The 16,722-nt window shown below is 37.4% G+C and overlaps 1 protein-coding gene across 6 annotated transcripts in view; it reads right to left on the reverse strand.

Annotated features, from left to right (window-relative positions):
- The window catches only part of SHLD2 (shieldin complex subunit 2), a 114,363-nt gene that overhangs the window by 45,216 nt on the left and 52,425 nt on the right, over positions 1 to 16,722 (reverse strand). For all 6 annotated transcript variants that reach the window (XM_007478638.3, XM_007478637.3, XM_016427807.2 and 3 more), the window contains one exon: positions 445 to 1,911. In XM_007478638.3, coding sequence (XP_007478700.2) covers positions 445 to 1,906 — 1,462 coding nt within the window. In that variant the 5' untranslated portion in view covers positions 1,907 to 1,911. The remainder of the gene's footprint in view (positions 1 to 444; positions 1,912 to 16,722) is intronic.

The following is a 16,722-nucleotide window of genomic DNA, read 5'->3' on the forward strand; positions in this document are numbered from 1 at the left end:
AATGTCCCAAATGACTTCTCTTATCCCTTTATCTGCAGAATTTCAAACCATCCTTTAAAATTCATCTCAAATGCCATGCCTCATTTTCATTTATCCTTCCCTGATCTTCCCAACTGGAGAAAACCTTGTCTCCTGACCTCATGTAGCAATTTGTGTTGAAAATATCTAAAGAATTTACATAGTACTATATATTATGGTTATTTAGGTTTGTGCTTTATTTCTCTACTCTTTGAAGGCTCTAGGGTGGCAGAGACCATTTAAAATGTGTTTTTCTCCCATTATTAAGCATTGTGCTGCACAGAGTAGGAACATAAATGCATAAATAAAAAAGAATTTTTTTGGGCTCAACAGAGAGAGCCAATGGAAAATGAAATGTTCAGTTCACATGGTTGGAGAAATATTTTTAGTGAAATAAAACAAGTGCTGGTAGCACAAGGACCTCACCTGTTAGTAAAATTATGTCTCCAGGAAATACTGTTAGCATACCAAAGGCAACATCCCGCCACAGCACAACCTTCTTTTTAATGTCTGATTGGTCAGTCACTGTAATAGTTGCCAAAGGAACTTTACAGCCAGAATTTGGTCCTGCTTTTATATGTATTTCCTTGACATGACATGGATGTAAGGCCATCACCAAACAATTATATCTCTGGTTTTTGCAAGCACAGTTTTTAAGCAGAGATGTTTTCTTTAAGAACTTGCCAAATCTAGATACATTTTTTTCAGGAGGAGTTTCTGAAGAGATTTGTTCTGAAGAACAAACTGACTTAACTCTCTTGGTTCCCTGGAGGGATTCTGATATAGTGTTAAGAGGACCTGAATTCTCTTCGGAGGTCCAATTTCTTTTAGTAGAGAATTTATGGAAAGTATTTTGTTGGAAACAACTTTTTCTTGTGTTAAATGACTCAACATAAAAATTATCTGTAGGCTGTTCATTAAGAGTTTTGAGAAGTTCTTGAGATCTTTTATTTTCTTCAAATCCTTTGTCATAGTTTAAGAGAGTAAGATTGCTTATTGTCTCAAGACAATCAGGGCTAAAGAGTTCCAAGGAGTTTGCTTGATTTGGTCCATCCACAAAATTATTGGAATCTCCTAGCCTCATTTCCCTACAACTTTCCTTTGGTTTCATGCCTGTAGTTCCTTTATTTAGAAAACTCTGTTCTTTATCCAGACTTTGGGTGAGAAAAGCTATCTTACTTGATGTCATAATACTAAGAAATTCAATGTCTGTTGATGTACTGGAGCTTGAGATCTTTGTTATTCCTTCAGACTTTGGTTCATCTGTTGCTTGGGGGGAAAAAAATCCTATGTCATGGTTTTCCATCTCTTGACTTTCTGATGGCATAGGATCAATTTCTGTAGCTTTTGGCTCTATATTAATATGCTTAGTACTGCACACCAAATCCCAGATATTGGAATAATCCTGATTTATTGGTTGGGAATTTTTTCTTGAGAGATTTCGGAAACAGGAATTTGACTGAAATTTCTCTTGCTGGTCTGTGATTTTACTATTTTCATTCCCAGAATAATGACATTTTCTGTCATTTAAATACTGTTGAACTCTGCTTTCAAATCCAAATATTTGCTCATTATTCTGGGACTGCATATACTGTGTTTCAGGAACACATGTTAAATAGTCTTCACCATGCTGAGATCTAGTCTTCATGGCATTCATCATGACATGTTCTTTGAGGGGAACTGGAAGTCTGGTATGGTGGTCTTCAAGATGACCATACTGGCATTCTTTAAAAGCACTAACATTTAAGGATTGGTGATCATAGAAAAGCTGAGCTATTTTCCATGGATCCGCATTGGTTGCTGAACATGTATGTTCTAATGATACATCCGTATTTGATGGAATAACTGGTGCTCCAAAGAAAATGTGGATTTGAGGTATTTTACTCATGATTCCTGATGAAAAAAATAAAAATGTATAAATATACTGACTCATTTAATGTTATATTAACTTCAGAGTCACAAAAAACAAGAGATAATTAATTATAAATTAATATTTATTATGAGATTCTCAACTTTATCCTAATGTTCATAACTATCTAACCAATATATTTATACTTGAAAATAATGCTAATATATATTTAGGGACTCAGTAGGCAAATAAAGTATTACTTGCTACATTAATTTGTTCAGTTTCATGTTGTACAACTCAAATCTCGTTTTATTAACAGGTTAATTTCATTTTGCCCACCGAATACATCATTTGTTCAATTAGCAGTATAAACAACTAGATGATGCACAAAGATTATTTATCTAGATTATTCATGATAACTCAAGTAGTTCACATATACTCAAAATATAAACCAAACCAAAAAGAGCCTTATACAAATGTAATCACAGACTGACTATTTCTAAATCCATATGTCCTTATTTTTGGGTTATCTCATGTGTCCTTCCCTGCTGAGCAATTTGTAGTGGTTCTCCCTCTATTTCTTAAGGGTTAAAAATAGAATTACTTGGCTCCTACCTGTCTTTCTAGCCTTGTTTAGTCTACTTTTAACAAATGTCATATTGCAGTCAAATAGAAGTCTTACCTATTTCCTAAACTTTCCACTCAATCTCTTGTTTTCATGAATTTCAATAACTGTCCATACCTCCTTTTCCCTTGTATGGTATTTATACAAGTTATGCTCCACAGCAGAATTTAACCAATTCCTTTCAGTGAAGGAATGCTTCATTTTTATCGTTTTATCTCCAGCATTTAGCCCAGTGCCTTGCACTTTTGATCTGCTCTATGGAACTAAATTATATTATACATGTCTTTAATAACCACTTAGCATAATTAAGAGTTGACTATTGTTCTTAGAAAATTTGATTTGCAAATGCTTCTACAGAAAAAAATTAAAAATACAAATGAAATTGAGAATAGGACAATGACAAGGGTATCACAACATTTTTATAACTTGTTAATGTGATTGATTTTAATCACAGTAAGGGTGTCTGAAGACAGCAATATAAACTTTTCAAAATTTTAAGGAATTAGATACAGGAAATACTAGTCTTCATAGAAAGGGAAAACAGTGAAGGAATAGGTAATTAATTACAACCAAATAGAGGGAATATGCTTTTGAGAAAAATGAAACTAAGAATTCAAACTCTGCTTTTATAGTCTTTAAGATTGATGTGCTCCTGAAACAATTATACATCCTTGAATCTTTTCAGAACAAAAGTTTTAATGTGAGAGTTGTCACTGCAGCTATTACTATTTGGGCAATACTGATAATCAAGACATATAATTTTCAAACAATGATCTCAAGATGCCAGCAAAACTAGAGAGAACAGATTTCAGTTTTTGGCCTGCTATGAGTCAAGGAAGAATAGTCATTTAAAAAGTAAATTAAAAGTATTAAAGTAAATACTGTTTTGGATTGCTACACAACTTACATCTATAAAGAGAAGCTCAATGCTTTATCTTTATCAAACAGCTTTATTTCTAAAATGTGCTTTTTTCATTTGGCCATTAGAGGTCACCAAAGCATCCAATAAAAGTCTACTTTGGATTTGAATTGAAAAGCACATCTCACCCTTCATTTGACAGGTGGGGAACAGGGATGTAGACAGATCAGTGATTTGCCCAAAGTCACACAGATATTCAGTAGCAGAACTGGAGTAGGCCCCAGGTCTTCAGATTTCAAATTGAGTATGTCTTCTATCATACTGCACTACTTTGAGTAGGTTACTTGATGATGAATATTTTATTTGGGACAGAGCCATTATACATGTATTTCTACAATACAACAAAATAAGCCACAGAACTTTACTTCAGGAGTTTTTGAAAAAAAATTTTTGGCATTGAAATCTGATCAAGAAATCAAGGGGAAAAGGTTTTTTTTTTTTTTTACACGAAGCACAATGCCATCAGGCATGCTTAGTTTATATTTTTTAAAAGGTTTAAAGACCTAAGGACGTGTTCATATATAGATGGTCAAACAGTTCAGTGATATTTTTGCTGCAGCTTTAACTCTGCAACCTTTTACTAGCTTTCCAGTGGAATAGTGAAAGAGCTATTTTTAATATAGTTTGTGATCATGTCTTATTATGACCATATGTAGATATATTCCAGTGGCTAGTAGGGTTCTGTCCAATTTGAAGAAGCTGTTAAGTTATTAAGCCTGATGGGTCAATAGGTTTCAAAAAAGAATTATTTGGCATTAGACACTTCCTAGTTTTGTAACCCTGGGCAAGTCAGTTAACTTTGATTGACTAGCCCTTGCTGACCTTCTATCTTATAAGTGATACTAAGACAGAAGGCAAGTGTAATAATTAAAGGAATTGTTGAGGGCTGAAGAAGTACAGGGCATAAGGAACGTTTTGTAACAGGGAATGGAGGAGTTGAAGGGATAGAGGGAATATGGATGCTAGTGAAGTAAAGGGAGAAAGATATCCCCTGCTGAGAGGCTATCTTTGAAAAAATGGGGTTCCAGAGAAATAGGCCAACTATGATAGCCTGAGGGGATGTCTTCTCTATTGATTGATGTTGAATATACCCCAGAGCAGGTAAGCAGGGACCCCCCTGAGGGCCAAGCCTCTCCTGGACCAAGATCGCCCAGTAGGGATCTGATAAGGACCAATAAGTCTGTCCTTAGGTTCAGTTCCCTCTATGTTCCCCTGAAATGATAATCCTCTTATCTGACTGTGGTTTATTTAAATAAAGATGAATTTTAATAACAAGTTTAGATTGGGAAGATATCAAGGAAGAGGGCATTGGGATTTCCCTAGATTGGGTTTGAGTGTCTCTCAGCTTTTGAGCTGAGGCCAGGCCTCCCAGGCTGGTAGAGGGTTTCTTTTATTCCTTCTAAGCTAATATATGCTAGTTTTCTTAAGTTCAAAGTCTTTAGCAGTAGACAGCAAGAGCAAGAAAAGGTTCTGATCTTCAGAGCTGGTTGGGCCTGTCTCTTCGGGCTGATGCCCCTAAAGACCGGCCTTACAGTTCAAACCGCTTCCTTTAAATCCTTTTGTTCAATGACACAATCACAGGAATCCAGGTAGAGCACACAATTGGGAAAATCAGGAACAGAGGTACTTCTATCCAGAGACAGGGAGAAAGCTCTCCTTCCAGTCCGAGGGCCAGGAAAGAGAGCATCCTTTCAAGAGCAACTGTCACTCTCCAAGTCCCCCTCAATCCCACCAACTGTCATTGCTTTTCATCAATTTCACTCTAACCTTCCAACTGCTCCACCTCAGTGGCAGAAAGTCCAGAGCTTGATTCAGTTTTCCTTTCTACAATCATCTCCTTTTTTTCTGTGACCTTCCCAAGGCCGTTTATATTTATTATACTTACCAAGCTACTAAATCTACTTTCTAACTACTCCCCCCAAAATAATAAACTTCCCTCAATTACTCTATCACTATTCTATGCTAACATTATCTACTCTAAGGAATTTTATGCAGGAAAGTTTGGGTAAGGGTAGTTTTAGGGTTTTACAATGAATTCAGTACAATAAATGTTTGAACAAAACCATTAAGGAGAAATTTGAATCTTAGTGCTAATATTACTTACTCTTGCTAAGTAAAACTAATATAAAAAATTTTCCTATTTTATTTATACCTAATTATTTGCAAACTATTTTATCTCTATATATTTCCATTAAACACAATTTCAGCATCAGCTTTACAATAAACAATGAAAAGTTTACTATCTGCAAATTCAGCTTAAGTCTATTCCTATTACTAAACAAACAAAAAAGGATCAATAGTAACAGAAATATAAATGTTCTTCCCATATTTTATATGATAGTAAACATAATAAAGATTCCAATGGAAAATATCTTTAAATCAGAAAGATATGAGAACTTAATTTTTATTATTCTCAAAATGAAAGAATGATAAAAGAACTAGTATATGTTATCACTTCCATAAAATCTTTATGATAATGGGTCCCATGATTGAAGCACCCTTGATGAAAAAATAGGAGAGGAACAGGCACATTTTCATAGACTATTTTCAATAAGAATTGACAATATCATAGTCACATAACTGACTGAAAAGTATAAAGATCCCACTTTATTTACTGTTTACTGATAACAACAAAAATGTTGATTTAGTAGAGATAAACACAGTCTATGTAGCTATGAATCATGGAACAATAAGACTTTTGAAAAGGCTACATTATGGGTGACCAAAAGGATAATGGAGAGATACATGGAATGTATATGTGTACATAGGCTGCAGTTCACCACCAATGATGACTTCCATGCAAAGAGTATGATATGTCATCAAAGACATGTAAGCAAAAAAGGAAGTAGGCTAGGTACGTAGAAGAGAAAATATATGTACGGTCTAAATATTAAACTATATAAAGGGAATACCTAGACTAGATTTACTTGGAAGAATTTAATTGCATGGATCAATTTAAGTCTCATGTAAGTACAACATTGTTTATCTGGTCTCAGTTTATTAAATGGGATGACTATTTCATTTTTATGAATAGTCTTTTTCCCAGAAAATATTGTAAGTAAATGATCTGATTAGAAGTGATAAGGAAATGACATCTTGCTAAAAAAAGGTACTATAAACAATGAAGTAATATCAATACTAAACACATATGCACCAAATGGTATAGTATCTAAATTTTTAAAGGAGAAATTAAATTAACTTCAAAAGGAAATAAACAGTAAAACTATACTAGTGGGGGACCTCAACTTCCCTATAGCATCTAAATTTTTAAAGGAGAAATTAAATTAACTTCAAAAGGAAATAAACAGTAAGACTATACTAGTGGGGGACCTCAACTTCCCTTTTCAGATCTAGATAAGTTAAACCAAAAAAATAACAAAGAAGAAGTAAAGAAAGTGAAAGAAATCTTAGAAAAGTTAGAACTAATAGATCTCTGGAGAGAACTAAATGGAAATAAAAAGGAATATATCTTCTTTTCAAAAGTACATGGCTCCTACACAAAAAATGATCATCTATCAAGGCATAAAAACTTCACAATCAAATGCAGAAAAGCAGAAATAATAAGTGCATCCTTTTCATATCATAACGCAAAAAAAGTATAAATAATGAAGTTCCATGGAAAGATAAATCAAAAATTAATTGGAAACCAAGTAATGCTTAAAAAGGAGTGGGTCAAAGAATAAATTGTAGAAACAATAATTTCATTAATGAGAATGACAATGAGACAACATTTCAACATTTATGGAATACAGCCAAAGCCCATTAGGTGGGAAGTTCCAAGGACCTGAGCAGCTTTTGACTTTGAATCAGGAAAAATACTCATGAATAAGGTGACCTAGAACAAAGCAGAAGATGTCCTATTATTGTTCTGAGCCAAAGGAAAACTGGAGTGAAATACAGTACTTTCTATAAGGCAGACAATACCCATCTTCAAAAAGTCAATTACTAAGATTACTAACCATCCCAGAAATAAAGTAAATAATGTTCACTAAAGACTGTGGATCAACCTCAACAGCCTTTTTTTTTTTTAAACTAAAGTAAATAGGTTTAATGTCTCTCATACTGCAGAGAGAGAACTTATCTGAAAACAAAAGATTTTCCTGAAATTTGTAAGGGTGGAGTAGTTTTAAAATTCACACAAAGAATCCTCATCTCTACCACTGCCAGTGCCCTACACACCAGTAAACTGTAAATCCATCACTAGTTGACTCTCAGCAGCTGGGAAGAAGCCAGGTCATCTACATCTTCCTTCTCCTCCTGACTTTCTAGACATTCTCCACCATGTCTCAGCACCCCTTCAAATATTCACCCCTTCAGTAAGGACTGTCTTGTGTTTGTATTCTTGATGTTCAGCATTGGGTCTGGAACATAGGAAGTGCCCAATACTTGTTTGACAACTTGACTTTTGGCTCAACATTCCCCCAACAACTCTGGATGCATTTATGGCAAGTGATGAAGAAGTCTAAAGCCTCCCGCCAGCGAGAAGCTTTATGGTAGGAAAATAGAAAAGGGATAGAAGTTTTTGATCCCACGAAGGGCGTGAAGGAGCTAAGCTTTGAGATGTCAATAATGAGTCAGTAATCAATTATTATTAATATTTGGGAGCCGCAGCCACGCTCCGATCAATGGACGTTACTGACAGGCTATATTCTGCCCAGAGATCCTGTTTAACACTACACTGGTCAGAGGATGATATAGCTCAGCTGGGAGAATAAATAGAGACTAATAGAATTAGAGAATGCTAGGTATTAGCATTGGAAAAGAAAGAGAGACACCTGGCCGAAGGCCAGGCCTCAGGTTAAGATAGGGAGGAGAGAAAAAAGTGGAGATAGCAAACCTGTAGATCGTCCAAGAAGGAGAAGAAAAAGAAGAAGAAGGAGGAGGAGGAGGAGGAGGAGGAGGAGCTGGCCATGGCTTCCCAATTTATTGTCTTTGATACGCAAATGAACTCAATACATATTGATAAGATACATAATGCCTCAATACATATAGATGAGTTACATAGTGTATTGCCATTGGATAATTGCAAATTACAACAAGGTGAAGGTGGAGTTTTTATCCTCAGGTGAGTGAGACAAAGGGAAGTCAGAAGACAGAACTTGAGCACTGTTAAATTTAAAATAGTTTTGAGCGTTAAATAGTTGTAGATAAGAGAGTGGGAGCCATAAACTGTGATAATTAAAATGTTTGGGAGCAAGGGAAATATATATATATATCAATTATGACTGCTGAAACATGTTTTCTACTGTGTCTTGGTTTTATATAAATATAAGATGGTCGCCAGGGAATATATTCCCAATTTATGAATATGCCCAAGCCAACTGGGTTTTATAGAGAAATTTAATTTATAATACACTGATTAATCTATAGAAAAAGAGAGAAAGGAAGAAAGGAATAAGAATGAATAAATCAGTCAGTTGGTTTTATCACTCACCCAAGAACTCTCTAGGTAAGGCTTCTCATGCCAACCTCAGGCTCCACCTTCAAGAGAGCCTCCTTTCAAGAAATGTTTCCAGAGAATTCTCCTCCTTCAGAGCCAGCCTTCTATCCTGGTCCTCCCACAGAGCAACCTCCTCAGTCTTCCTTCAGAGCCACCTCGCTCAGAGCAAAACCTCCTCTCTCTCAGAGCAACAACTCCCCCTCAGTCCTCAGACCCCGCTATCTTTAAGGAAACCATCTCAGTCCCCTCCCCTCAGTTCTCACATCTACCAATCACTGTCGATGTCTCCCCTGTGCCAATGGTGGCTCTAGCTTAACCCAGGACTGCCCAGAGGTCTGTTTCCTTTGCACATGTCTGTTGTAGGTCATATTCTCAAATAATTAAATCTTGATCTATGCTGCAGCCCTTCCTAAATCCTGTTAGACTGAGTAGGGTGGAGATTGTAAGTTCCAAGACCTGGTTCTGTCATTCCAAGTATCTCTATTGTATCAATTCTAAAATCAATCATGACTCAAAGAACTTCCTGTTCTATGCTTAAGCATAGGTCAAAGCCCTTTCCATTGTATAGCAAACGGTTTCTGTCCTAAAGTAATCTTAAGTAGGGAGGAGAAGGACCCTCCCATGCCAAGGGTTTTCACATTCCAATAGAGTTCTTACTATCAGTAGGAAATTTTTTCCAAGTATGAAATTTCCCAATGGTGAAATTTCCAACATTCATAAGTCTAAAACGTTTTAAGGTTTACAGCACCAAGTGAAAAAGAGCCTGGAGGAGAAACATGGACAGTGGACATGTTTGATAACATGGGAAACAGAGAGTCAGGAATTGGGAGGAGTTGAAAAGAAGGAAGAGGACAAAGAGGAAGAAGCAAGACTGAGGTGAGGAGGCAGAGAATGCATAAGCCAACCAAGGACTTTCCATGCTGGTGCCCAAGAATCTCATGGCATTTACTAAACTTGTGAATAAGCTTCCCTGATCACAAGAAGAAAGAGTTGGGAGTTCCAGAGTATTCACTCTTATAAAAGGACACTTCATCCTATTCTCTCTCCCCATGTTAAAAGTGGGAAGGGATTAAAAGTATATCATTATCAAGGAGTCATTAAGAGTCACAGGGTTCAACAGGGTAAATTTTCCCAGGTCTTTGTATCCTTATATTTTTAGCCAGACTCAGGATTTTCTCTCTACTCCTGGTATTTTTTTAAAGAAAAAAAAAAGTATTTCTTCACTTCTTGGCATCTCCAGGGCAGATTACTTGTTAATCACCAGATCTAGGAGGTCATTTTTTACGTTTGGGATTGTTGTTTCATGAAAAATTTCTGGTCACTTAACTTCATGTCCAGAAAGAGCCAGTCCAGAGAGTAAAAGAGGTGACCTTCTTTTCCAATTTACTTTTTCCCCAATGCCAGAATCATTTATGAATGACTAGAGCCAAAGCTAGTATAATCTGGGTACATCTCCATGAACCAGATTTACCTGCCACACTAAACACTAAGTTTTAAAAAAAAACTCATTCTTATTCTATATTATACACATTATGTGCTGGATCATGGAACCACAGCTGCCAAAAGGAGACACTTTGAGAGTAGTCTACTCCCCATGTCTTCAGCACCCCACTGACAGTTGGTAGAAGAGAAGTGGTCTGTGGAATTTCTAGTGCTATATCTCAAGAATACTTCTAAGCAAAACAGAATGATCATTTAATAAGAAGAAAGATTTTATTATAGTGCCAGGATCTCTGCCTTTAGACAAAAGAGAATGTGGTCTTGCATGGTAGTGCATGCCTGTAATCTCAGCCACTAAGAAGGCTGAGGATGGTAGATTTCTTCAGGTCACTGTCCACACTAAATGGCACCATATCTAGAGACTCCCTAAGAGTGTGGAACCAGTATAGGTCAGAAACAGAGCCGGTCAAAGATCTGGACTGATCAATAGTGAGAACAGCGCATGAATAGCATTTGTATATCCAGCCTGGACTGGGGACGAGGGAGACAGATATAGACAGACAAAGGTCGGGGGAGAGACAGGCAGATATACAAAGACAAAGAGAGAGTGAGCATTAAAGTGTCCCAAACTTTCCTGGTCATTATATATATGTGTGTATGTTGTCTTACAATCTCCTTGAGGATAAGGATTGTCTTTCTTTCTTATTTTTGAATTCTCAGCCTTTACACCAGGTGCCTAGCACATAGTAAATGCATTTATTCCTTTATTCATTCCTTCATTCATTTATGTAGGAGGTGGGATCTGAGTTATTCTGGGAAGGACCCTAGTTAGGGATTTAAAGAGGCTGAAGTGAGGAAGGAGTACATTCTGGACCTAAGGGATTACTTGTGCAAAAAAAGGCACAAGAGACAGAATGTTATGTACAGAGAACATCAAGTAGGAAAGATTGGCTGGAAAAGAATGTGGGAGTAAACTATATACTGAATAGTACAGATGATCAAATTGGGCTTAGTTAAATAGGAGAGGAGTAGGTTGGATTACATTTGAGAAATTGCAAAGTTTTTTAATGACCCCACACTTCTGTCCAAAACTAAGTCCCATCTTTTTGATACTAATATTCTACTGCTATTGTATGGTTCCAAATTATATTACGCTACAGACTTTAGGATGAGAGAGTTCAGGAAAAAAAAAGTGCTCACTTGAATTTTAGTCCCACTTTATTTCCTATTATCTGTGCAATATGGAACAAGTTCTTTGACCTCCCTGGGTCTCAGTTTCCTTATAATAATAACTGCATGTATATAGTGCCTACTATGTGTCAGCCACAGTACTAAGTACTTTACAGATGTTATCTCATTTTATCCTCACAACCATCTTGGAAGGTAAGTGCTATTTTTATCTCTATTTTACAGAAGAGGAAAGTGTGGCTGAGAGAAATTAAGTGACTTGCCAAAGGTCACTTTGTGTCTGAGACAGGATTTGAACTCAGGTCTTCCTGACACCAAGCCAAGTGCTCTATCCCCTGTGCCACTTCACTGTCTCATCTATAAAATGAGGGGACTGAAGTGATGTCTAAAGCGCCTTCTAGCTATGGGGAGCTATTATGAGGGCATAAATAAGTATCATAGAGAGGCAGGCTCATGGTGGGGATGAGCAGACTGTACTACATAACAAATGAGGAACTTCAAAGAAGAATCAAGGGACAGATGTCATTAGAGAAATGCCTGATCAAAGATGATGGCTGGTCATGTGGTGAGAGCTGGAGTTCTGTGGCTAGGCTGGGCACTTCACTTGCTTTCCTCATGATATCAACTGAAAGCAAGAGAGGCTGCCAGTGAGTTGGGAAGACCCCCTGTGGTCCATGTGAGTGAAGACAGGGGCAAGCATGGCACAGAAGAGGCAGAAGAAGAAATATCTCTACCACTGAACCACAGAGCCATCTGAGTGTCAGAATAGCTGGCTTTTGTATGGATGCTTTCATACCATTATCTTCTATGATTGCTCATGGACCTGAGCTAGTCACTCCTTTACGAAAGCCCTATAAAGCTCCCTACTGCTTATGGAGTAAAATTAAAACTCTTCAGCTTGCCTTTCTTTCTTTTCTTCCCTCCCTCTATAGTCTATTCTCCAGACAAAATGGACCACTGGCTACCTACCAATCACATCCCATACTTCAATGCTTCACTCTGCCTTGAGTATCTGCCCTCTCCTCCATTTGCTGAATTTCTGTCCATCTTTAATCCCCTCTCAAAGGCTGCTTTCCCTTGTCTTCCTAGGTCCTCCCTCATCTGGTGATTGATTACCTTTGACCCCCTCACAAGGCACTAGGACTGAAGCTCTCTGGTGCACTTAGGATGAACGATTTTGAATTGAGTGATCTTTAGATGTGTCAAATCCCTTTATGGTATTGTAAACTTCACTGAATAAGTGGTCATGTCCTACCTCATCTTTGTATCTTGCTCAGAACCTGGCACAGGGTTCTGAACACAGTACTCTATTAACGTTTGATCCTCTTAATTTTGTGATGGAGGTAGGACAGGTGCTCTTGCTGTTTCAGAGATGAAGAGGCAGACCTTTGGAAGTTATGAGGCATACACAAGATACCCTAGTGCAGAGTCAGCTGACACTAGAACTCCTAGCCCAGACCCTTTTCTACCTTACCACCGACTTCAACTAAGCCAAGCAATCCACCCAAAGCACCAGGAACTTTTCTAGCTTGTTTCTTTCTCAGTTTCAATCCTTAGGAAAGTTATCAGAGATTTAGCTAAAATAGGCAGTATAACTAAACCTTCAAACTTAGAGGATATGGATACCAAGAGGAAGCAAGGTCCTAAAATATAACTAGATTATATCCAGATGTATGCAGGACTGACTCATCTAGATATCTGAGGTAATACTGTATTCAAAAATTAAGTTTCTTAAAGGTGATTTATGTCACCAATGAACTCTTAAGTTCTTATGATATTGTAGCTTCCCTTTTCACTTTATTCTATTAATGGAAATTGACATGGGCACTGTACCCCAGAAAGGCAGGGGACTATTATCAGGGAAACTCCCTTGCTCCCTTCCATCCCTGAACCAACTCTGAACCTGGAAACACCCAATGACCCCCCCAGATGACTATCTACCTTTGAATGTCCTCTAGACTTAAGATGGACAAAGAGATGAATCTTTATGCCTCCAGGCAGACCTCAGTCAGATGACCACCTCACCCCACCAAATGCCTGAGGGCTTACCACTCTCATAGCATCTGTTGTAAAAAGTATAAAAAATGCCAGAACTGATGTCCTTGGGGGGAACAGCCTTTCCTTTCATGCTGTCCTCCCAAGGAACTGCTCCCCATCTTGCTGTTCCACCTTGCTATCTTCCTGGCCACTCTCAACATTACTTTCTAAATTAATAAATCTCTTTTTTTGCTTTTAAGCTAAGTTTTAGAGTCTTGCATTCTTGCAAAAGGTATCCTTCCGGAACCCCCAGGGGTATACACCAACGCCTATAACAGAAATGCTGAATTTTGTGGAAGAAAAAAGTTTATACTTTTGTCAAGATAAAAATAATATGATTAATACACTGTGACTGACAGCTCTCATAAGTCAGTCATATCTCCATATGTTTTGGGTATGTTCAAAGGGTTAATGCTCACTGAGATACTAAATGAAACTTGTAAGCACACAGCCATTATCCTTGTTAATAATTATATCATTTCACAATCTGCAAAAAGGTTGCTTCACTCAGGAAGACCAATACAACCATAACCCTTTATCTTTAGAATGGTCAGAGTCTGATTGAAGGGTCAAAGATCTATTAAAACAAGATGAACTGCATCAGCAGGTTTTACCCTTTCAGATGACTAAAACTGAAAATGGCTTTCACCAAATCTGTTTCACCAAATCATGCTTTCCTATCCCAACAACCAACCAAAAAAACTTGCCCTGACTTGGGAGGACTACATGATTACAGATGTATATAAATACAGAAGTCCTCTATTCAAAGCATCTAGCCAGCACAGGGACAATTTGTATTTGCTATAACTGATGACACAACTATAAGTTTGCTTAGTGAATTTAAAAATACATCTATGGTCAGATATTTAAACTAATACTTTTGAACATCTCTAATAGATCAGCCTAATACGAGCTGTTTTCTCCAACCTTTGTTAATTTGAAATTTTATTTACTCAAATTTAACATTTTCTGCATACAAAGAAATAAATGTACAAAGTGCTCTCATAGCTTTACCACTGCTAAGAAAGTGATTCCAAGGGCTAAATATTTAGTCCTAATCTCTTTCTTGAGCTCCAGTCCTGCATGACCAACTGCCTACTAGCCATTTCAAACTGCATGTCCCATAGACAACTATTAAGCACCTACTCAATTGTCAGGCATTGGGAAAAAAAAAAAGCAAAAGGCAGAGTCTGCTTTTAAGGAGCTCACAATCTAATGGGAGAAGACAACATGTAAACAAATATGTATAAATAAGACAAGATAAATTAGAGATAATCAGAACTCATTATCTTTTCCCCCTAAAACCTACCTCCTGTTCAAAATTCTATTTGGAAATATAAATATTTCTATTGAGACTTCAGAATTATCTCAACCTTTTCATTCTCCCTTAACCTACTCATTCAATCAACATTTGTTATGTGTCTACCATAGCAGGCATGTGAGAGGGATTTTCTGTTGTCATTTTTTGGTCCTGTTCTACTCTTTGTGCCCCATTTGTGATATTTTGAGGAAGGATACTGGAGAGGTTTGCCATTTCCTTCTCCAGCTCTTTTTTACAGATGAGGAAACATTTTTTTTTAATTTTTAAATTATTATTATTTTTTTAAAACATTATTTTATTTGGTCATTTCCAAACATTATTCATTGGAAACAAAGATCATTCCCCCCCCCCCCTCACCTCTCCCATAGCTGACAAGGTGCAATTCCATTGGGTATCACATGTGTTCTTGATTCAAACCCATTTCCAAGTTGTTGCTATTTGCATTAGAGTGTTCATTTAGAGTCTCTCCTCAGTCATATCCCCTCAACCCCTATAGTCAAGCAGTTGCTTTTCCTCGGTGTTTTTACTCCCACAGTTTATCCTCTGCTTGTGGATTGTGTTTTTCTCCTAGATCCCTGCAGATTGTTCAGGGACATTACACCGCCACTAATGGAGAAGTCCATTACATTCGATTATACCACAGTGTATTAGTCTCTGTGTACAATATTCTCCTGGTTCTGCTCCTCTTGCTCTGCATCACTTCTTGGAGGTCGTTCCAGTCTCCATGGAATTCCTCCACTTTATTATTCCTTTGAGCACAATAGTATTCCATCACCAACATATACCACAATTTGTTCAGCCATTCCCCAATTGAAGGGCATCCCCTCATTTTCCAATTTTTGGCCACCACAAAGAGTGCAGCTATGAATATTCTTGTACAGAGGAAACATTTTTTCAGCAGGGTTGAGTGACTTGCCCAGTAAGTATCTGAGGCCAGATTTGAACTTAGGAAGACTAGAGTGAAGAAGTTAGTGTTCCTGATTCCAGGTCTGGCACTCTATTCACTGTGCCACTTAGGTACCTTGTACTAGGAATAAAAATGTGAGAAAAATAAAGTCCTTGCCCTCAATGAGCTTATACTCAAATGAGGAAAGACAACATACAGAAGGAAATGGAAAAACCGTGGGTTCCCAGGGGCATGATGAAGTCAATCAGAGAAGTTCCAAATTGTGGCCAGGTAATATATGAGGTGATGGCTGAGCTGAGCTCTCTCCTTAAATGGAGGCTTGAAGTTCATGGCTCCAACCTCCAATCAGAAAGGCAGAGGGTAGTAATGAGGCAGAGTACCAAGGATGTTGGATTATGAAGTTGTCTGTATGTGAGCTTCATGGGTCATGGTGGCAATGTCAGAGACACCACCCCAAAGTAGTGCACATCTCCAATCAGTTGCTATATCTCAATTCTATTATCATGCTTCTGATTTTATTTCTCAGCTTTGTCTTTTTTTCACTTTAGGGATCAACTAATCATATCTTCATCAGAGAAAGGGCTGGGAACTCTATCAATCAACATTCTCAATGCTAAAAAGCATTTATTTAAACAACCATTAAGCCTCAGGCACTATGCAAAGTGGTGAGGATTCAAATAAAGGCAAAAAAACAAGGTCTCTGCTATCAAGAAATTCCCATTCTTAGGTTCTGATCAAGGACACAAGTAGGGTTCTGATCAAGGAAAGTAATACCCAATGAAATTGTCAGTTGGCTGCAGGAGGGGAGGGAGGGAAATAATGTGATTCCCATTCTAATGAGAGAGATAACTTGCAAACAATTATGTACATATAAAGTACTAGGCAGTAGGAGATAGAGGGGAAGTGGAAAAACCTTGTAGAAGTGAGATTTGAGTCTTAAAGGATGCTAAGAGGTGATGAGGAGGGAGAGCATTCTAG

Source organism: Monodelphis domestica, chromosome 1, assembly GCF_027887165.1.
Source record: "Monodelphis domestica isolate mMonDom1 chromosome 1, mMonDom1.pri, whole genome shotgun sequence".
NCBI classification, from domain to species: domain Eukaryota; kingdom Metazoa; phylum Chordata; class Mammalia; order Didelphimorphia; family Didelphidae; genus Monodelphis; species Monodelphis domestica.